Here is a 22,692-nt window from a genome sequence, read left to right on the forward strand (position 1 = left end):
TCACATATCTCTTTTAAACAGTTTTCTCCCTCCTCTGTTTCAGTGCAGTATACATTATTGAACCCATCTTACTCAGTCTCTCCCCAACCCCAAAGTCTGTTCCATTCTACAACAGTGGCACCATGCGTTATTTGTCCTTTTGTGACTGGGATATTCGCTCAGCATAATGTTCTCCAGAGTCAACCATTTTGAATAATATTCCTTGTTTTTCAATGCAGCATAATATTTCATTGTACGAATATAACACAGCTTCTCTAGCCATTCGTTTGTTGAGGGGCAGTTAGGTTGTTTCCAACTCCTTGCTATTGTGAACAAAGATGCAATAAACATGGGTGTGCATATGGAATTTTAAAAATTTTTAACTAAGCCATATATGTTAGAAACCTTTTGTTTGCCAATCAGTAAGAAACTGGAACATACGAATTTCTTTAAGAGAAGCTAATTAAATGAACTTCTGAATCTCTTTTTTCTTTGTAGCGGATACTTTGTTTTCAAGGAAGCTGAATGGGAAATACAGACTTGAACGTCTAGTTCCAACTGCAGTTTATCAACACATGAAAATGCATAAACGGATTCTTGGACACTTGTCATCTGTGTACTGTGTAACTTTTGATAGAACTGGCAGGCGAATATTTACTGTAAGTAGTAGATTCTTTTTAAAGTATTATTTGGTGCATGCTATAGACTTGAATAAACACTGCCCTTTTTGTAATAAAACCGTTATATTTTTCGTTCAGTGAAATATTGAAATGTCAGGTAATTTAACTTATAGTGGAAAATTTTACTTATATTTAAATGTTACAAGTTCTTAAAAGACACTTGTAATATAGTCACAGTTCTGTCATGTTCTTAACAAGATGAACAAGGATAATTCCCAGAATTATATAAAATGTACTCTTTTAACTTGTATAAAATGTAATCAAACTCTATTCATTGCTGTTAACTCAGGACCACATCATAACCAATCCTCCAACCAGTTCACAGAGGGAGGAGATTCTGTTTACTTTTTCTGCAGAGCAACAGCTGGTGGTTTTGAACTGTCTGGCTTTGGGTTGACAGTGCTCTAGCTCGTTACCCACTAGACTTAAATAATTTTAATCCTAGAGAACTGCCGGAAGTCCAGGCTGGGTTTAGAAGGGGTCGTGGTACTAGGGATATTGTAGCTGATGTTAGATGAATCTTAGCTTAAAGCAGAGAATACCAGAAGAATGTCTATCAGTGTTTCATTGATTATGCAAATGCATTTGACTGCGTGGATCCTAACAAACTATGGCTGACTCTGAGAAGAATGGAATCCCAGAACATTTAATCTTGCTAATGCGAAACCTATACTTGGACCAAGAGGCAGTCGTCAGAACAGAGCAGGGCAACACTGAATGGTTCAAAATTGGGAAGGGTGTGCGCCAGGGCTGTGTCCTATCTCCATACCTTTTCAACCTGTATGCACAGCAGATTATCCGAGAGGCAGGGCTCTATGAGGAGATGCGTAGCATTAGGATTTGTGGAAGATCTATCAACAGTCTGCATTATGCAGATGACACAACCTTGCTTGCTGAACCTGAGGAGGACCTCATGCGCTTACTGCAGAGGGTCAAGGACTGCAGCCTTCAGTATGGACTGAGGCTCAGTGTCAAGAAGACAAAGATTCTCGCCACTGGACCAATTGATAGCATCAGGATGGATGGCGAAGAGATTGAGATTGTTCACAGCTTCAGTTTACTCAGCTCCACAGTCAACACTCTTGGCACCAGCAGCCAGGAAATAAAAAACCGTATTGTGATGGGAAAGTCTGCTGTTAGGTACCTCTCAAAAGTACTCAAGAGCAACGGTGGCTCTTTGGAGACGAAGGTGCGCCTGATACAGGCCATGGTCTGCAATCACTTGTTATGTATCAGAGAGCTGGACAATGACTAGGGAAGACAGAAGCAGAATTGATGCTTTTGAGCTGTGGTGCTGGAGAAGAGTATTGAATGTACCCTGGACATCCAAGAAAACAGATTCTTCTTAGAGAGGGTTAAACCAGGCTACTCCTTGGAAGCAAGGATTCTGGGGCTTCGTCTGACATACTTAGGACATGTTGCAAGGAGAGACAGGTCTTTGGAGAGGGACATCATGCTGGGTAGAGTAGAAGGACAGCGCAGGAGGGGAAGACCCTCTATGAGGTGGATTGATTCGCTGACTGGGTTAATCGGGATGGGTGTGTCAGAGGCAATGCGATTGGCACAGGATAGAGCAGGGTTTAGGGCTGTTATACATAAGGGTCGCTATGATTCGCAAATGACTCGATGGCACATAACAACAAGAACAGACTAGAACAAGGATGTGTCACCAGTTTGTTGAGCAAATTATAATGCCTTTGAACATACTTTTTTTTTCATCTGTCCAAAAGCAGTTGCTGGTAATTCCTTAATATAATTATATTTCTGGAGTACAATGTATTAAAATTTGATAAATAAATTATATAATTAAAAAAACTTAAAAATGTTAAAGAGTTATGTTTACTCTCCATGTTAAATTGCATAAAACTATTTTCATAATGGTTTTTTAAAAAACAACAAAATAATTATAGAAATATTATGAGCATGTTTACATTTTTTACCCTTTACACCTCATAGTTTACAGTATCTGTAACATCGCAAGAAGCAATTTGCTTTCAGTTACTGTCAGATGAATTGTAAAACTAGAACTTGCTTAGCTTTCATTTTAAATGAAAAGTACTTAGGCAGTAACTACAGCTTGTTTTCAGATACATTAAATATCAGTATCTGATAAGGGCAATAGTTACTACATGATTATTATTATTTGTTATTGACATAATACTCATCTACAACACTACAACTCAAAGGCTAGTCTACTATTATCCTTAGTCATTGCCTAGCTTTCGGATGTATACCAAACTATTGAGAAAACCATGGCTACGATCAGACACACTGTAGTCTTTAGACTGACATCGTTGCTCTTTGGCACTCTGGAGAGGTCCTTGACTGCAAATTTTCCCAGTGCAACTCATCTTTTGATTTTTTGACTGCTAGTCACAAGGGTGTTGATTGTAGATCCGAGCCAGAGGAAATTCTTAGCAATTTCATTGTTTTCCTGAAGCTGAGATACAACCTATATTGAAGGCTATCAAAGCACTTCAACATCAGCCCAGTTTTGGTGAGCAGAGTTTTGTTTTCTGCATAATGTAGGTTATTAAGAGGTCCTTTTCCAGTCTTGGTGCCAAATTCTTCATAAATTCCAGCCTTTTTAATGATTTGTTCAACATATAGATTGAAAAGGTATGGAGTAATAAGCATATGTCCCTAACACATTTCTTTTTTGGTTTATAACCATGCAGTGTCACCTTGCACTGTCCCTGAGAACAGACTTTTGTAAAGCAACTTGAGTTTTTATTTCCTCACTGTTGGTGCCAAGAGTGTTGATTATGAATCTGAGCAAGATGAAATTGTTAACCAACCTCAGTCTTTTTCCATGTATCCTGATGCTGTCAGTTGGCCTGATGCTGAGAATCTTTGTTTTCTTGAGGTTGAGGTATAATCCATATTGAATACTGCAGTCATTGACCTTCTTAGCAGATGGTTAGAGTCCTCCTTGCTTTGTGTCATCTGCATAACACAGGTTGTTGATGAATGTTTGTTCTCATAAAGCTCAGCTTCCCAGATAACCTGTTCAGCTTATAGACTGAATATTGTGGAGAAGAAAGTATCCCTGACACACTCCTTTCTTGATTTTGAATTATTCACTGTTCCCTTGCCCTGTTCATACAACAGCTTTTTGGTCTTGGTTTCACATGAGCACAATCAAGTGTTCTTGGACTCTCATCTTTTTCTCAAGGTTAGCCACAATTTGTTGTGATTCACATAGTCAAATGCCTTTGCACAGTCAATAAATAATAGGCTGATACATTTTTGCTTTCAGCCAAGATATATCTCACATCAGCAGTGATATCCCTAGTGTGATATCCTTTTCTAAGCAAGCTTGTTTTCATGGCAGATCTCTTTATTTTTGGATAATCTGCAAGATTTTGCTTGCATGTAATAATAAGAGTGTTGTTGTTGTTATGTGCTGTTGAGTCACTTGCGAATCATAGTGACCCTATGTATAACAGCCCTAAATCCTGCTCTGTCCTATGCCAATAGTACTGCCTCTGACACACCCATCCTGATTACCCCAGTCACTGAATCTGTCCACCTCATGGAGCGTCTTCCCCTTCTGTGCTGTCCCTCTACCCTCCCAAGCATGATGTCCCTCTCCAAGGACCTGTCCTTCCTTACAACATGTCCAGAGTATGTCAGACGAAGCCCCAGAATCCTTGCCTACAAGGAGTAGGGTTTAACCCTCCCTAGGATGAATCTCTTTGTTTTCTTGGCAGTCCATGGTACATTCAGTACTCTTCTCCAGCACCACAGCTCAAAGGCATCATTTCTTCTTCTGTCCTCCCTAGTCATTGTACAGCTGTCTGATGCATAACAAGTGATTGCAAAGAGCATGGCCTGTATCAGACGCACCTTAGTCTCCAGAGACACACCGTTGCTCTTGAGTACTTTATAGAGGTCCCTAACAGCAGACTTTCCCATTGCAATACTTTTTTTTATTTCCTGGCTGCTGGTGCCAAGAGTGTTGACTGTGGAGCCGAGCAAACTGAAGCTGTGAACAATCTCGATCTCTTCACCATCCATCCTGATGATACCGGTTGGTCCAATGGTGAGAATCTTTGTCTTCTTGACATTGAGCCTCAGTCCATACTGAAGGCTGCAGTCCTTGACCCTGTGTAGCAAGTGTATGAGGTCCTCCTCAGTTTTCGGCAAGCAGGGCTGTGTCATGTGCATAATGCAGATTGTTAATAGATCTTCCACCAATCCTGACGCCACACTTCTCCTCATAGAGCCCAGCCTCTCGAATAATCTGCTCTGCATACAGGTTGAAAAGGTACGGAGATAGGACACATCCCTGGCGTACACCCTTCCCAGTTTTGAACCATGTAATGTTATCCTGCTCTGTTCTGACGACTGCCTCTTGGTCCAAGTAAAGGTTTCGCATTAGCACGATTAATTGTTCTGGGATTCCCATTCTTGTCAGAGTCTGCCACAGTTTGTTACGATCCGTGCAGTCAAACGCCTTTGCATAATCAATGAAACACAGATAGACATTCTTCTGGTAGCGTTTTGTAATTTCCACATTCTGTTGAATCACCGTTTTTGGGATTGGGAAACAAATGTGGCTCTCTTTTACTCAGTTGACCAGGTTATTGTCCTCTTGATTTCTTGGCACAGCTTTGTACGTCCACAGTTCCATCTGTTTGTTGACATACATTAGTTGGTATTCCATCAATTCCTGGGGCCTTTTTGTTTGCCAGATCCCTCAGAGCGGCTTGAATTTCCTACTTCATTACTATTGGTTCTTAATCATATACTACTACTTGAAATGGTTCTGTGTCAATTAATTCTTTTTGGTACAGTGAGTCCATATATTTTTCCGTTTTATTTTGATGCTTCCTGGATTTCTCAAGATTTTGCCTATATAGCATTTTTCAGTATTTAACTCAAGATTTGAATTTGTTCTTTGTTTCCTTCAGCTTGAGAAATGGCTGAGCAAGGTTTCCACTTTTATTTTCTGACTCCAGCTCTTTGTACATTTTATTGTAATACTTAGCTTTGTATTCACTAGCTGCCCTCTGAAATTTTCAGTTCTTTTAAATTCATTGTTTGTTTTGGCTTCTTAGAATTCTAATGGAGTATTCAGAGTCTTTTCTGCCCTTCATTTTGATCTTCCTCCTCTGTTTTTATAATGACCTTTTCCTTTCTTCATGGATGATATACTTCATATCATCCCACATCTTATTAGTATTCAGTGCCTCAAACGTGTTCTTCACAAGGTTTTAAAATTAATTGAATTACTCAAGGTTGTATTTTGGTTTTTGTGGATTTGTTGTTATTTTCGTTAGCATCAATGTGAATTTGCACTTGAGTAATTGATGATCTGCTCCACAGTCAGCACCTGGCTTGGTTTTCAGCTGATACTGAGCATCTTCAGTGATTCTTTCCACAGATGTAATCATGCTGATTTCTTTGTAGTCCCTTAGATAAGAACCATGTGTATAATTTCTGCTTGTGGGTTGGGGTATTTGTGTGTTTCTTTCTCCCAAACAAAAGTTATTTGAAAACAAGAAATCATTTGGACTAAATTAATGTTATTCTACCTGTCTTCATATCATATCTCTTTTTGGTGCCTCATTTCTTGTACCAAGACTAATTTCTGACTGCTGGTCCTTCTTCCTTATTCCCAGCTTTTATATTCCACTCACCACTTTATCTATAAATCTTGCTCGCATATTTGCTTTCCTGTCACTCACCACATAATATGTCATGATGGATCTAGAAACGATCTTTTTTTACTGTGAAACCAACCCATATTTCTTTACTCTCTTGTTTTCATAATAATGATGTAATCATATATAAAACAACAGGATATATGGGAAAGAACCTTTTCATGCATCTCTTTGCTACTGAATCTAATTTGTCAGGTATTTACTGGGTATTTATGTTATCTGCATTCTCTCCCTTTTGTCTTTTAACCTTCTATGTTTATGAAACATAAGTGAACTTTGCTAAACTTTCTGATGGATTATTGTATTGTAAATAGGCAGGCAACTTTTTTTTGCTAAAAGAGGGAGTTCTGGTGGCTTAAGATACAGGCATTTTATGTTGCCAACTCAAAGGCTGACTGTAGAAACCTACCAGTTGTTGCTGGGGACAGAGATTTTTTTGGGGGGGGGGACAGAGATATTTAATTTCCTCCCATGTAATTTTAACAATTTGGGATTACCAGCTATCACCTGTGAATTGCTCCTGATTTTTTTTTTTTCCAACAACTTTGACTTGGTTCTGCTGAAGTTATTAATACACAGTTGGATGATGGAACTTTGACATATTTCGGACAGATTGTCAGAAGGATTTGTGGGAGAAGGCACTATGCTAGGAGAAGTAGAGTGTGACACGAGGGTGTTCTAATCTGTTGTTCATAGTTGTTGTTCTTGAGTTGTTGACTCATAACCCCCAAACAAAAATTATGTTTAAGTATTTAAAAAATGCATTATATTTGTATTCTGTAATGATAGAAGTGCTCTAATTTATGGAACATTATGTACATTTTGGTTGTATTAAATATAATATTTTGGAAGTCTTTTTAAAAAGGAAAAATGAATGAAAATAGTAAGCTTTTGGATGTCCTGTTCATTTGGTAGAATGGTAAGTTCCAAGTTTGAAAGTAGTTCTGAACTAAAGTTTGGAAATCAAACCTACCATGGCACCTGTTTTTGTAAAAAAAAAAAAGTTGAAAAATACGAATTGAGTAGTTATGACAACTACTCATGACGTACAGACTTTAAAATTCTTCTGGCTCTCTTATGAGAAGTTTGCTTGACATGTAATTGTCACATTTTGAGGTAACTTTTTCTGGAGAATAGAACTGATAGGCGAGTGAAATTGATTATTTGTTTTAGCCAGGGGTTTTTTTCCGCAGATGCAATCGATCTGATTCCTATGCATACCATCAGGTGAAATCCATGTGTACAACCTACATTTATGTCTCTTAAAAAATGTATTTGCAATGACTAAGTCATTGATTGTGCAAAATTCAATCATTCTATCTCCAGCTTCATTTCTGTCACCAAGTCCATGTTTTCCAACTACTGATTCTTCTTCCCTGTTCCTCACTTTGCGTTCCAGTCACCCATTATTATCAATGCATCTTGATTGCATGTTCCATCGCTCTCCAACTGTAAGAACAACGGTGTCTCTCTGGAGACTAAGGTGCGCCTGATACAGGTCATGGTCTTTGCAATCACTTGTTATGCATCAGAGTTGGACAGTGACTAGGGAGGATAGAAGGAGAATTGATGCCTTTGAGCTGTGGTGCTGGAGAAGAGTATTGAATGTTCCATGGACTGCCAATAAAACAAATAGATCCATCTTGGAGATGGTTAAACCCTACTCCTTGGAGGCAAGGATTCTGGGGCTCCGTCTGACATACTTTGGACGTTGTAAGGAGAGACAGGTACTTGGAGAGGGACATCATGCTTGGTAGGGTGGAGGGCAGGCACAGGAGGGGAAGACTCTCTATGAGGTGGACTGATTCAGTGGCTGTGGTAATCGGGATGGGTGTGTCAGAGGCAGTGCAATTGGCACAGGATAGAACAGGGTTTAGGGCTATTGTACGTAGGGTCGCTATGAGTCGTAAACGACTCGACAGCACATAACAACAGATGACCTTTCAATAAATTTGATTTAATTTTACAAAGAACCTCAATTTTTGGTGTGTTCTGTACATGTATGTTTTGCTAATTGTGCCAAATTAATTCTGTAACTTTTTACTGGTGATTTTTCATTTACATATTCCAGAAGATTACCTTACAAGAAATTCAAGGATGTAAAAGAAATATTTTAAATTTTTTTTGTTTTGTTATTTTTTGGGGGGGTGTTTCAGACTAATTTACTCTTGACTTGCTAGAGTAAAATTTGAATAGACCTGAAATTTTAAAATTTGCCTTAAGTAAAATGGTAAGTGGAAAGGAGAAATAACACATCAGGGTTTTGGAATAAAAGACTTAGAAAGAGGTGTAGTAAGTCCTTTCAGGATACTAAGATTGAATTATTGCTAAATCTGTGGAGATAGATATATTCAAAGTGGCATGATGAACTGTTTTCTTTAAAATGAATAGCATTGTTTTTTGCCCTGTTAAGAGATTTATTTTTACTGTGTACATGTATGATGTGGTTTCTTGTTGTGTACCATTTAGTCAGAACTGATTCATAGCTGACTCTTGAGCAGGTTTCAGAGGCAGTTAATCACGCAGGAGGAGACTGCCCATCTTTCTCCTGCGCAGCACCTGGTGTCCTCAAACCATGTATTTTTGGGATTGCAGCACAGATTCTTGCCACTAGGCCACCAGCTCCTTGTTATTTTCTTGTTTGCCATTGAGTTGAGCATGACTCAGTGACCCTATGAACAAAAGACGTGAAGCCTTTAAACAACTATTGTTTCTCAAAGTTCCTAGAGTTCCTAGAGTTTCTAGAGGCATATTGTTGAGAGAGTGTATGCCACTATAGAGAGAAAATTTTCTAGCAAGACTTCGGTAATTTTTTCCATTCTGATTACTATTTTATAATTTAAAGTTCATTTTGTTGGCCACCGCTGACTTGTTTAAAGTCTTTGATTTGAACCGTATATCTTTAGATTGCCAGCACATTTCCATACCAATAAGCCACCAGAGCTCCCTAGTAATGTAAGAAGTTTCTTTAATTCAAATTAAGTCAATAGAATAGAAAGTACTTTCATAAATATATTGTTATAATAAAAACTCAATTTCATATATACATCTTAAAAAACTGAGACTTTTATGGCCAGACACTATTGTAAACACTTAACAATAATACAGCTCTTAGCCATTGAGTTGTAGCCAACTCATCATAGCTGATCCTCTAGAATGTTTTCAGAGGCTGTAAATCACATGGGAAGAGACTGTCCCTCTTTCTCCCCACAGAGTGGCTAATGGATTCAGACATTGTGCCTTTGTTTCAGGAGAGTTCACTGATTGTAAACAGAAAATATTCACAAAGTAATGTATGAACCTTGGTAGACACCAAGAGATATTTGAGATATAAAAGGCCAGAAGGGTATCTTTGGTTTTGGCAAGGACTTTAGTGAGTTTAACTGAAAATGGTTAATTTTAGAAATGAGTTTGCAGTGTACTAAGGGAGAAACAGGAATTGAGAAGTTTAGTGAGTTAATGCTAATATTAGTTACTCTCCTGTGATAATGTTTTTTGTTTTTGTTTTTTTTTTAAATTATTTTATTGTTTTTGTGTGTACTAGCAAATCATTTCTGACTGTTTACAGGAGGAGATTGCCCCTCCTTCTCCCACAGAGCATCTGGTGGATTCGAACCACATACCTCTGGGATTGCAGGGCAGCTTCTTGCCACTAGGCCACCAGATCTCCCTTTTCTCTTCATTTTTTTATGCTCTCATTATCTGACATATTTTATTTATGACAATAGGGGGAATATCTGCTATTCAACTCCTTTATGCATCAACAATGTAAACCTAGCAGTCACAAATACTGAAGCGTATGACAAAACTAACTCCGGCTGTCATGGTTCAGGCAACATGTCAACTTGGCTAGGCTGCGATTCTCATAGGTTTGCTGTTATGTAATGAGATAGTCATCCTTCATTTCATGATTTGATGTAGTCATCCTTAATTTTGGAGTCACATCGATTTTCAAATGATAACTTCATTCTTCACACCTACCAATACTGATAAATGAGGAGGGGATATATTTTAACATCCATGCAAAATTTGAGCAAATGTGATTTGCAACCACCTATCTACAAATTAGAGGGAGAAACATGTAATAATAATAACAAATGTTGAACAAACATTTGACAAAACTTAATGCCATTTAAGATTTCTCAATTGAAAATCAAGTTCTAAGTGAAAACAAAATAAAGCTATTTTTAAAAACTCTATTCAATAAACATATTTTATATAAAACAGAAATAATGAACGTCTTCTATTACCATTGTCAGTTGACTCTTTGAAGAAACTAGCTAATATTAAATAAGGAAATTAAATCATCAGAATGACTATTAGAAGATAGAAATTAAATCTATTTGCAAAGTATGCAAGTCAACACTTATCTAACCCCAAAAGTCTAATATTAGTTACTCTCCTGTGATAATGTTTTAGTGAGGATCTCTTGCTAGTAATCTTTTCATAGGAGATTATGCCGCTAACCTAAAGGTGTTGCTTCTCTGGCAGTTTGAATTCATCTGGACTCCTTACAAGTAATAAAGGTAATTTCCTGTGCCTCGGAAAACCCATTGGTTAAGATTTGATGGCAAGGAGTTTGAAGTGTTGGGTTTTGTTTTATTTATTTATTTTAAATCCGTTGTTAGGATTGCATCTCAATGTCAAGAAAACAAAGTATTAAAATTTTCTTCCATATTTTTTATCTCCATCGTACTTAATGCTAAAATATGTGGATTACTTTATCTTGATAATGTTAGAATTAACCTTTTTCTGTTACTGTAGAATTGCTCTACCTTCATTATCAGAGATATCTCTCCTAGCATAGACCTTTATCATTTGCATTTTGTTATTGTTGGTGTTGAGTCAGAACCAACTCATACTTGACCCTCCAGAAGGTTTTCAGAGGCAGTAAATCGCACAAGAGGACAGTCCCATCTTTTGCACGTGGAACAGCTAGTGAATTCAAACCAGGTACCTTTGGGTTAGCAGCACTATTCTTTACTACTCAGCCACCAGAGCTCCCTAACATAGCATTGTTTTGTTTAAATATTTGTAACTGTTGTCATGGATTTTCTAATGATAGACTGTTTTGCTTATTGATAACTTCATTCTTAGAGTGTAGAGAGAATTGTAAGAAATAAATACTCAAATTCTGTTCATCATTTAAAAAAATTATCAGCTTTTATTCATTGTTTTACTTTTGTCTGAATCACCTTTATTCTTAAAAAAGTTTTCTCTGTAAATTACATTTTTCTACTTTTTGTAGAGAACTCTGGTGGCTTAATGGTAAGGAGTTTCTCTGATACACATTTTGAAACCACCAGCTGCTCCACAGAAGAAAGATGGTCAGTCAAACTCCTTTGCAATTTACTGCCCATGAAAGCCTGCTGAAGAGTTGGACAGCTAGGAGTCCGTTCTGACTAGGTGATACATTAACATAACAATAAAACAACTTTTCTCATGTATTTATCTTTAAGAATTTAATAATAGTTTGTATTAAAATTATTTTTCATATGACATTTTCTCATAAATTAATAATAATTAAGATGGGTGAGATGAAAGTTACTAAGGATTTAGGGTTCTTTCTGAAATTTTGCTACAGGTGTGTAGGTGTAGGATAACGGAATACATATTTTACTCATCCTGGAAGAGGCTAGTAGAAGTAAGGGAGATGTACCTAAAGTGGGAGAGCTCTGTCTGTAATTCATTGGGCCTAGGAGACTGTGAAGGAGAGGTTAATTGGGATAGGCGACACTCAAGGGAATGAATTTATATATAATTAAGTTTAGCACTTGTTTAAAAAGAATAAAAGTAATATTGATGCTATTAATAAATTATCAGTAGGCGTATAGTGAGACTTTTTCTTATGTTTTAGATGTTTAGATCCTGGAGACTGACTTTATAGATTACCATTGTGCTTTTCATTAAAACTGTTATTTTAGCCTTAAAATTTTTTTCCTATTTGTTAATAAGAAAAATATGTGACATACCTTGTATATTCAAATACATAGTGGTGTTGGTAGGGTTAGGTGCTCGCCAGTCAGCGTGGGCTCAGTGAATTTACGTACAGCAGATTGAGTTTGATTAATCTGGCACCATCCTCACAGTCTCTGCTATGCTAAAAGCCCATTGTTATAATCTCATAGGTAAAAAAAAAAACCAAAATAAATTATGCTAATAGATTTAAACTCTCAAAACTCATTGCAGTCCACTTGGACCCAGCCTCTGTCAGAGCTGCCAATTCTCTGAAGCATGTTGCTGTCATGTGCCATCGAGGTAGAAGCAACTCAAAGCTGACTCAACAGATTCTTAGAGTAGTATATTGTATGAGAAGAGATAGCCAATCTCTCTCTTCAGGGCAACTAATGGATTAAAACCACCTGCCTTTATCTTAACAGTGCAGCTCTTTACTCACAAGGCCACCAGTTTCCTACCCTGAAACTAGTAACATGATTTTAATTTTATTATGTTGTTTAATTTTTCTCTTGTTACTGTATACCATCAAATAAAAACTGACTTGTCTGACCCTATAGTGGATTTTCAGAGGTACTAAATCACACAGGAGGATACTGCCTATCTTCATCCCATAGAGCAGCTGGTGGATTTGAATCACCTACATTTGCGTATGCTGAGAAAGTTATTTGAAAAGATGGAATCTATGAAGAAGAATGTGGCATCAAGATCAAAGGAAGACTCATTAATAACCTGTATTATACAGATGATACAACCTTGCATTTTGAAAGTGAGGAACATCTGAAGCACTTGTTTGAGATCAAAGAATATAACTTTCAGTATGGATTACATCTCAATGTGAAGTAAACAAAAAGTCTTACCATTGGACCTGTAGGGAACATCATGATAAATGGAGAAAAGATTGTAACTTTCAACAGCTTCATGTTACTAGCATCCATAGTCACCACTCTTGATACCAATAGTCAGGAAATCAGGAGATAATTATATTGGGAAAATATTGAGGATCAGTGATGTCAGTTTGAGGACTAAGGTGCATCTGACTCAGGCCACAGTCTGTTCAGTCACTTGCTGTGCACCCGAGAAATGGATACAGATGACAGAAGAGTTGACACCTTTCATCTATAGTATTGGAGAAGAGTGCAGAGCAGATTATCTGAGAAGCTGGGCTCTATGAGGAGAATTGTGGCATCAGGATTGGTGGAAGATCTATTAACAATCTGCCTTATGCAGATAATACAACCCTGCTTGCTGAAACTGAGGAGGACCTCATGCACTTGCTGCGAAGGGTCAAGGACTGCAGCCTTCAGTATGGACTGAGGCTCAATGTCAAGAAGACAAAGATTCTCACCACTGGACCAGTTGGCAGCATCAGGATGGATGGCGAAGAGATTGAGATTGTTCACAGCTTCAGTTTGCTCGGCTCCACAGACAACACTCTTGGGCACCAGCAGTCAGGAAATCAAAAAGCGTATCGCGATGGGAAAGTCTGCTGTTAGGGACCTCTCTAAAGTATTCAGGAACAACGGTGTCTCTCTGGAGACTAAGGTGTGCCTGATACAGGCCATGGTCTTTGCAATCGCTTGTTATGCATCAGAGAGTTGGACAGTGACTAGGGAGGACAGAAGGAGAGTGGATGCTTTTGAGCTGTGGTGCTGGAGAAGGGTACTGAATGTACCATGGACTGCCAGGAAAACAGATTCATCTTGGAGAGGATTAAACCAAGCTCCTTGGAGGCAAGGATTCTGGGGCTTCGTCTGACATACTTTGGACATGTTGCCAGGAGGGACGGGTCCTTGGAGAGGGACATCTTGCTTGGGAGGGTGGAGGGACAGCGCAGGAGGGGAAGACCCTCTATGAGATGGATTGATTCGGTGACTGGGGTAATCGGGATGGGTGTGTCAGAGGCAGTGCGGTTGGCGCAGGATAGAGTAGAGTTTAGGGCTGTTGTGCATAGGGTTGCTATGAGTCGAAAACGACTCTTCGGCACATAACAACAACAACAACAGCAACTGAATATCCTATGGACTGTCAAAAGAACAAACATATCTTAGAGAAAGTGCAGCCAGAGTGCTCCTTGAAGGCAGCTTTGCCTCACATACCTCAGACATGTTGCTTGGGTGGGCTATTCCTTGGAGAGGACATGCTCAGAAAGACGGGGGTCATTGAATGAGTGGAAGACCCTAAACCAAGTGACTGCCACGATGGACTCTAGTGTGTCAGGAAGTGTGAAGATTCATATGTGCTGTTCATAGGTTGGCTGTGGGTTGTGCTTGACTGAGCGGCATATGACAACAATCATTTTTGGATTGACAGTGCTACTCTTCACCAGTTAGCCACCAGAGCTCCCACAGCCTGTATTATTGTTGTTAGTTGCCTTCATTAGTTGACTACGACTCAGATTTTTTGAATAACAGATTTGAACCCTGCCCTTTTTATTATTATTGCCATACCTCAATATTTCATATTTGTCTAAAAATAGGTTAGAGCCAAATATTACTTTAGTTTTTAGAGATAAGATAATCAAGCAAAGTGACTTAATGGGTGGCACTTAATGACTGAAAAATTGAAAATTTAATAAATGCTTTAAAGTATTTTTTTTAAGTTAACAAATATCGAGCACACTTTCCAATTCATAGAAAGCTAGGATTCTTCCCATCTAATTTTCCTTATTCAATCAGTATGTTTCCACGTAAATAATGTACACATGCCTAGGAAATTCTTTTAAAAGTCCCATTATATTTTGCTGGTTGCAAAAATTGGTAAAATGTATTTATTAGCATGTGCTATTTATGTAAGTATATTGTGATTTGTATCCCATTTGTCTTCCATATAGCTGTTTTAATAATCTCATTCTTTCTAACGTGTATTAGCTTTAATCTGGTTTCCTCATTTCTGGCTTAATTCAGATTGATGCCAAGCTGATATTCGAAATACATATCTGATCCAATTACTCACCAGTTCGAAGTTTTTTGATAATCCTTCTTCCATATCGTTCCTTAGTACACCATATATGATTGCTCACAATTTTTCTCTTAATGCATCTTCTCATACTCTTTAGTTAACTTGCAGGTTACTTGCAGTTCCTCTGCATTTCTGTCATTTCCTCTCTCTATGCTTCTATTCATAACTTTTCTCTGTAGTTTCTTTGTATAATAGTTACTCGTTTAAAATAATAGAGTGTTAATACCAACAAAAGTGGTGTTAGTAAATAGTCTATGTATCTTGTGTCAGACTTTTAATCTCACTTGTTTAAGGTGAGGCACACTTGAAGAAAGTCAGAGACTGCAGCCTTCAATATGAACTACATGTCAACATCAAGAAGACAGAGCCTTACCTTTGGGCTAATAGGCAACATTGATAGATGGAGAAAAGATTGAATTGTCTGTCAGTGGTTTCATTTACTTGTGTTCAGAGTTGACACCCTTGGTACCTGCAGTCAAGAAATCAAAAGATTTGTTGTTTTTGAAAAGATGAATGTTAAGGACCTTTCCAAAGCAGGAGCAATGGTGTTAGTTTATAAAGATTACAGTATGCCTGATTCAGGCCATAGGCTTTTCAGTCACTTATTAGGTATCTGAGAATTGGACTGATAATGCATAACAGTTGAATAAAGATGACAGAAGAAGAATCAATGCCTTTAATTCATGGTCTTGGAGAATTTTACTGAATATTCCTTGATCTGCTAAAAGAATAAGCGGATCTGTCTTGGAGAGTGTACAACCAGAGTGGTCCTTGGAGGCAGGGATGGCCAAGCTTCATCTCATATACTTTGGGCATGTTGCTAGAGGGAGTATTCCTTGGTAAAAGACATCATACTTGGAGAGTTGAAAGGTCAGTGGAAGAGAAGAAAAGTTTTAAGAAAGATGAATTGCCACGCTGACTGCAGCAGTTAGAAGATGAGGATGGTGCAGGATACTACAGGGTTCAGATTTGTTCTGTGGTGGCAGTACTTTACACTGAACTCTACCACACCTGACAATAAGATTGAGGTAAGTAGAAACGAGAGAAAATTGCCACAGAAGTCTAACTAGAACATGATGGTTCTAAGACGTGAGTCTAGAGGTGTGTTCTTGGAGACTGCAGCCTTCAATATGGATTGAAGCTTAACATCAAACAAAGATTCTCATCACTGGGCCAGTTGGCAGCCTCAGTATGGACGGTGAAGAGACTGAGATAGTTAACAGTTTCAGTTTACTTGGTTCCATAGTCAACACTCTTGGTAAGAGCAGCCAGGAAATCAGGAGACAAATTACATTGGTAAAGTCAGCTGTGAGGGACCTCTCAGGAGTACTGAAGAGCATCGATGTCAGGCTGGAGACTAAGGTGCGCTTGATCCAGGCTATAGTCTTTGCAGTTACGTGCTATGCATCAGAGAGTTGGACAATGAATAGGGATGATAGAGAATTTGTGCCTTTGAGCTGTGGTGCTGGAGAAGAGTGTTGAATATACCATGGACTGCTAGGAGAACAAATAGATTTTTCCTGGAGAGGGTGAATCCAGAATGCTCCTTGGAGTGTAGAATTCTGAATCTTCGTCTGACATACTTTGGGCATGTTGCGAGGAGGGACTGGTCCTTGGAGATTGACATCATGTTTGGGAAAGTGGGGGGACCATACAGAAGAGGAAGGCCCTCAATGAGATGGATCGATTCTGTGAGTGGGAATGAGTGTGTTTGAGACGGCGAGGTTGGCATAGGCTAGAACGGCATTTAGGGCTCTTGTACATAGGGTCACTGAGTTGCAAGCGACTTGATGGCACATATCAACAACAATAGCTACATTGCCTCTTCATATGTAAATGAAATGATACCAACAGCCAGTGTGTCTTGCCTGACTGAAAATCACCCACTATTGCTTTTCAGAGGTTTTAAATCTATGCAGAAGCATCTTTGTCTCTTAGAACATCCAGTATATTTGAACTGCTTATCACTTTATGCAATATGCCAGCAGGTCTATATAAAAATCACTTCTGACTTCCTTTTTAGACTTTAACTTCCTCTTGCTTAAGAAAAGTGAACTCTCCCTTCTTATTTAGGCATCTGTAGGGACCTCTGGTGACCTAGTGTCAAGAAGCTGTGCTGCATTCCCAAAGGCACACTGTTCAAGGTGACCACCTGCTCTGCAGGAAAAGGATGGGAAGTCTTCTCCTGTGTGATTAACTGCCTCTGAAAACCTGCTGGAGTCAGCTATGGGTCGATTCCAACTCTTTAGTATACAAAAACAACAGCAACATAAGTAGCAGTGACTCTTAAGTCATTTTATTCTCTCATTTTATCTCATTCTGGGATCTCTGGTGGTTGACACATAATAGATAGCCATATATTAATCAAACAATACGAAGATTCTCACCACTGGGCCAATTGGTAGCATCATGATAGATGGAGAAAAGTATAGTGTTTCCACTGGCTTATACATCAACAGGAAATTATGTTGAGTGTACATGAATTAAATTTTCACAAGTAGTCAAAAACAGCATGATAAATGGTGAAAAGATTAATGTTGTCAAGTGATTAATTTTGCTTACTCAACACCCATGGAAACAGGAGGAGTGAAAATGTCCTGAAAAGGACCGCTTTAAATTTTAAATTTTTAAATTTAAACTTTAAGTTTAAAACTTGTCCCAAACCACATTCTTTTTATTTCTTTAATATGCATATGAATGTGGAAGGTGGGTTAAGAATTGATGTCTTTGAAATGTGATTTCAGTGAATAATACTGAATGTATGAAGGGTTACAAACAACAAATCACCCCAGTCCATCTGTTTTACAAGTGAAATCAGTGCTAAAATGGTCAGACCTTGTGTCACAGACTTTCAGCATGTTCTCAGTAGGGATCAGTTCCTGGAGAATGGCATCATACTCTGAAAAGTAAGGAGTCAGTGAAGAGCAGTCATACTCTTTTGCATACTGTTAAACATAGTCTCTTGAGTTGGGGTGACTTAAGATATCTAACAGTAAGAAGTTAATAAAAGAAGTGAAATAAGCCTTATGTAAAAAAAACTCTTCACGTAACTATTTTATGCTTTACAATATTTGGAATGATACAGAATGGGTGTTTTTTTTTTACCTGTGTTGGGATTAAAATCTTTTGTGTTGATTCTACTTGTATTAATTCTTCTTTTAAGGGATCTGATGACTGTCTAGTGAAAATCTGGGCAACAGATGATGGGAGATTGCTAGCTACTTTAAGAGGACATGCTGCTGAAATATCAGACATGGCTGTAAATTATGAGAATACCATGATAGCTGCTGGAAGTTGCGATAAAATGATCCGAGTCTGGTGTCTTCGAACATGTGCTCCTTTGGCGGTTCTTCAGGGCCACAGTGCATCCATAACATCCCTACAGGTAATTGTGTTTTAACCATGGCCATTTCTCTGCTTAAAAGGAAAATTTTTAGGGTCATTTTTACAGTCATTGTATAGAGCCATATAAAACTAAGAAAAGCATGTTTGTTTCTGTTTTCCTTATGATTAGATTATCTTACAATAAGCAAATACTCATCACTTTGGTTAGCTGTATATATTTTTGTCTTTAAGTGCTGTTTGGTGAAAATATTTGGACTGTGTCACTCTTGGTACCCTTTTCTTTCTTTGCTTGTTTTTCAGTTCTCACCAATGTGCAGTGGCTCAAAGAGATACCTGTCTTCTACTGGGGCAGATGGCACGATTTGTTTTTGGCTCTGGGATGCTGGCACCCTTAAGATAAAGTAAGTTGCTGTTTTATGTTTAATGTGATTAGTTTAATGGTTGACATTCAGAATAGTTGACAATATTAATGAATTTACTTTTTGTCTTTGATTAAATCTATGATTTTTACCTCATTAAATGTTGCTATTTTTCATCTTTTAAGGAGAAAAATACACAGTAGAAAACTACCTCAATAGTATCTATGATTTGTTGTCTTTGATTACATTCTTCAAGTTGTGCAACCATTCTCAGTTTTCTTTTCCAAATGATTTCCTCCCATTAATATAATTCACTGCTTCCTAAAATTTTGTGTCTACTTTGTGGAGTTAAATGTCAGTTTTTGCTGTGTAGATAGAGCTGCTGAAGGCAGGGTGCCTTCTTAGTTAAGCTAAACTGTTGCTTGGTTTCAAGAAGATTTCAGGAAATTATTTTTGCTCTAAGATTTAAGAATTTATTCAGGACAGTTATTTTCGCTGTTTATCAGCTGCTTTGAACACACGTACTATCTGTTAAGTTAGATGTAATGAAAAAAGGTAATTGTCTCATGAGTGGCCTGTGAAGAATTAAGTTCTGAGTAAAACTTTTCAGTAACCATTAACTGATTTGTTTGTAAATTATTAATGCAGTTAAATTATTTTATAAAAATTTTTTTCTACATCGTGGTTATTTTAGGAATAGTAGGCTTTATTTAGATAATTGTTTAATACATGCTTTTTTAATGTTTACATACATGACTGCTTTATATAAGTGCCTTTTATGGCAAGCATTAGAGATCATGGCTGTATCAGTAAGATAAAGTAGGCTTTACTTGTTAATGAAAAAAAAAATATGATCAGAGATTTTATTTAAAGAAAAAACTTTTTAAAAAAAATCCAGTAAATGGATTCTACAATAGTTACATTTTTCATATTTAGAAGAATTTTATATATACTTAGTTAAAAGTGGAAATTTATTAAGAATAATGCACTATTCCCCACCCCAGCCTCCACCCCCATTTGAGTACTCTTACCTTCTTATGTGCTTGTTTGGTAGATATACCTTTGTCTTTTTTTCAGTTTTGGGTAAACAATCTTAAAATTAAGGGTTTTATCTTTAGAATTGTTCTTAAAAGTTTGTAGCCTGTTGTTAAGTATATAAATAAGGATAAAATTTGTCCTTATTTGATTTACTTTTCTCTTAGAAAAAGCCTTTGTACACAGTTTTCTGTGTTTTGTAGGTTGGTACTACAAAAATTTTTGTCAGAGTGTTGTCTCTTTGTATGTTTATGTCTTGTGGCTTTTAGGTGCTTTAAAGTTGAATTTAAGTCATTGCAGTCCAGTTAAAGCAGTTTGAAACCTTGACTGAATCCTGTGTCATCTTCATAATTAGCCTTTCTTAGCCCATTGTCACAGTTATAGTGTCAGTCTTTCTAAGGATCTTTCTCTCTTAGCTCACTGACTTGGCCTTTTTTATGTTTTGTAGCATATTTTGGGGTTTTTTTAAGATTCCCTAAAATCTGACCCCCTTCTGACAGCATGTCCAAAGTACGTGAGACAGTCTTCTCATCCTTGCATCTAAGGAGCACCTTCACTGCCCTTTTCATTCACTTTCTCAAATTCTCATTCGAAAGTAAATTCTTTTCTTTTTAACAGTAATATTTTTTTAAATCTATTTTTTAGTTGTGATTTTAATTGAAATTTACAAAAGTTTGAGTTTTTAATTCATTGTTGCACATTTTTCTTCCTCCCCTTCCCTCAGTTCACTTCGCAGTGCACCTCCAGAATGTTGTCTTATGTATAATGGCTGATAATATATTCCTCTCAGACAGTTCTTCCCCTCATTTGTTCCAATACAGTGTTCATTGTTTATATATGCTTTTCCTATTCTCCCTCCACACCCCTTCTTAAGCATCCATTTCTTTACTTGATGTTCTGTATTTAATAAAAAAAAATCACATCTTTCCTTTAAATGCAGTCTATATTATTAATTGCATATTTTATTGTACCTTTCAACCAGACTTTTGGTTAGCACTCTGAAACAGTTTGCCAAAAATATAAAGTTATGAACCATAAGATAATTAAAGTATACCTATATTTGCTTTCATAGTTTTAGATTCATTTACTTGAATTATAAATAGTAGTAATGTTTCATTATGAATAAATTTTAGCTTTTCACAGATACATAAATAAATTTGTTTCTTTGAGTTTGTTACACTCAACTATAGAACCAGAACCTGTGAAGATTTAAGGAAAATTATTACCTTACAATGGCAAATGTAATCTTATGGAATATTTTCAAAACAGTTTTAATTTATGTAACCATTTTCAACCACTTTATTTTCATTTCAAAAAAACTCAACTATTCGCATTTTCTTTTACTTTTATAATTTTCTGTTGTTAAGTGCCATCAAGTTGTAGGCCACTCATAGAGTGACCCTGTGAACGAAATTCCTCAACACTTGTGTTACTTTCATCCTTCCTCCAGGTTCATAGGGTTTCCGGAGGCAAGCTATTATGGAAGTGGATGCCACCCCTGCTTCCAAGCTTGTTTTACTTGGGGAGCTCCACCAAACATTAGTAATTGTAAATGTAATTAGTAATTGTAAATATTTATATTAATTTATTCTTTTAAATATTTAACAGATACTTTGTTATCCTCTTAATTGATAATCATTTGATGCTTCCTATTTGAAAAAAATCTTTTGAGAGATCAGGAATTATTTCCCCAGCAGACTACAAGATGAAAATTGCTCTGTACTTGATTGATAGGAATTTTGAAATGCATGTAGTGCATTGGATGATTAAGGCTTTAATTATTTTTACAATTTTTTCTCTAATTTTTTGAGAAAAATTGGGTCAAGATATTAAGTAACAGTGACTAAACTGTTAACTTATTGGAGCTATTCTAATGATTAAAATCTGTGAGGTTATTTACTTTCCTTTATATGATTGATTATAAAATAAACACTTAATATCCGTAGTACAACCGTAATGTATAAACCATGCAATACCATTTTAGATGAAAGCAAAATAGTCAGGTGCTACCTATTTTCTCTATGTCACTGTTTTTGGTGAGTATTTGGTAGAAGAGAACAGGTAATCTTCACATACGGCTGGGATTATTACTTGGTGTTACAGTAGTTTTGGGATTGTTTGATGTACAGATGGTTGTGTAACCAGAGGATTCTACAGAATAGATATATTCTCCCAAGATCTGCTGACTGTGACAGATAATAATTATTGCTACTAACTTAGTTTTAGCCTTAATTGAAATAGTTTAACTTCTGGCATTTTTGGCTCCTGTAGTATCTTTTTAATTATTTCCTTTTTTCTGTTTATAGTCCAAGACCTGCAAAATTTACAGAGCGTCCTAGGCCTGGAGTTCAGATGATCTGTTCTTCTTTTAGTGCTGGTAGAGTATCTTTTGCAATATCGTACTTAGAGTTTTATGCTAGAAAACTTCTAGTGGAATATATAAAATTTTGGAAAAACTTAGTAATTTAATAAGTCTTACTTGTATATGTATGCCATGGGCTAAAACTAAATGAGGATGACAATATGTTAATTTAGAACTACTTGAGATCTTCTAGAATTTATCACATAACTGATTTAAGAAGACAGCAACATTCTATTAAGAGATAATCAGTAACTTTTGGATTTACTCTTAAAGAACAATCTCGGTTCATTACAGATTTTAAATTTAACTTACTTCAGTTGTTGTTGTTGTTATGTGCCATCGAGTCG

General features: G+C 37.0%; 1 protein-coding gene across 1 annotated transcript in view; it reads left to right on the forward strand.

Moving 5' to 3' along the window:
* Window positions 1-22,692, forward strand: part of PHIP (pleckstrin homology domain interacting protein) — a 184,240-nt gene that overhangs the window by 51,715 nt on the left and 109,833 nt on the right. The window contains exons 6-9 of the mRNA XM_006898438.1: window positions 478-638; window positions 18,408-18,629; window positions 18,890-18,990; window positions 22,290-22,360. Coding sequence (XP_006898500.1) covers window positions 478-638; window positions 18,408-18,629; window positions 18,890-18,990; window positions 22,290-22,360 — 555 coding nt within the window. The remainder of the gene's footprint in view (window positions 1-477; window positions 639-18,407; window positions 18,630-18,889; window positions 18,991-22,289; window positions 22,361-22,692) is intronic.

This window comes from Elephantulus edwardii, unplaced genomic scaffold (genome assembly GCF_000299155.1).
Source record: "Elephantulus edwardii isolate Elephantulus edwardi_28Jun2011 unplaced genomic scaffold, EleEdw1.0 scaffold00229, whole genome shotgun sequence".
Classification (NCBI taxonomy): Eukaryota; Metazoa; Chordata; class Mammalia; order Macroscelidea; family Macroscelididae; genus Elephantulus; species Elephantulus edwardii.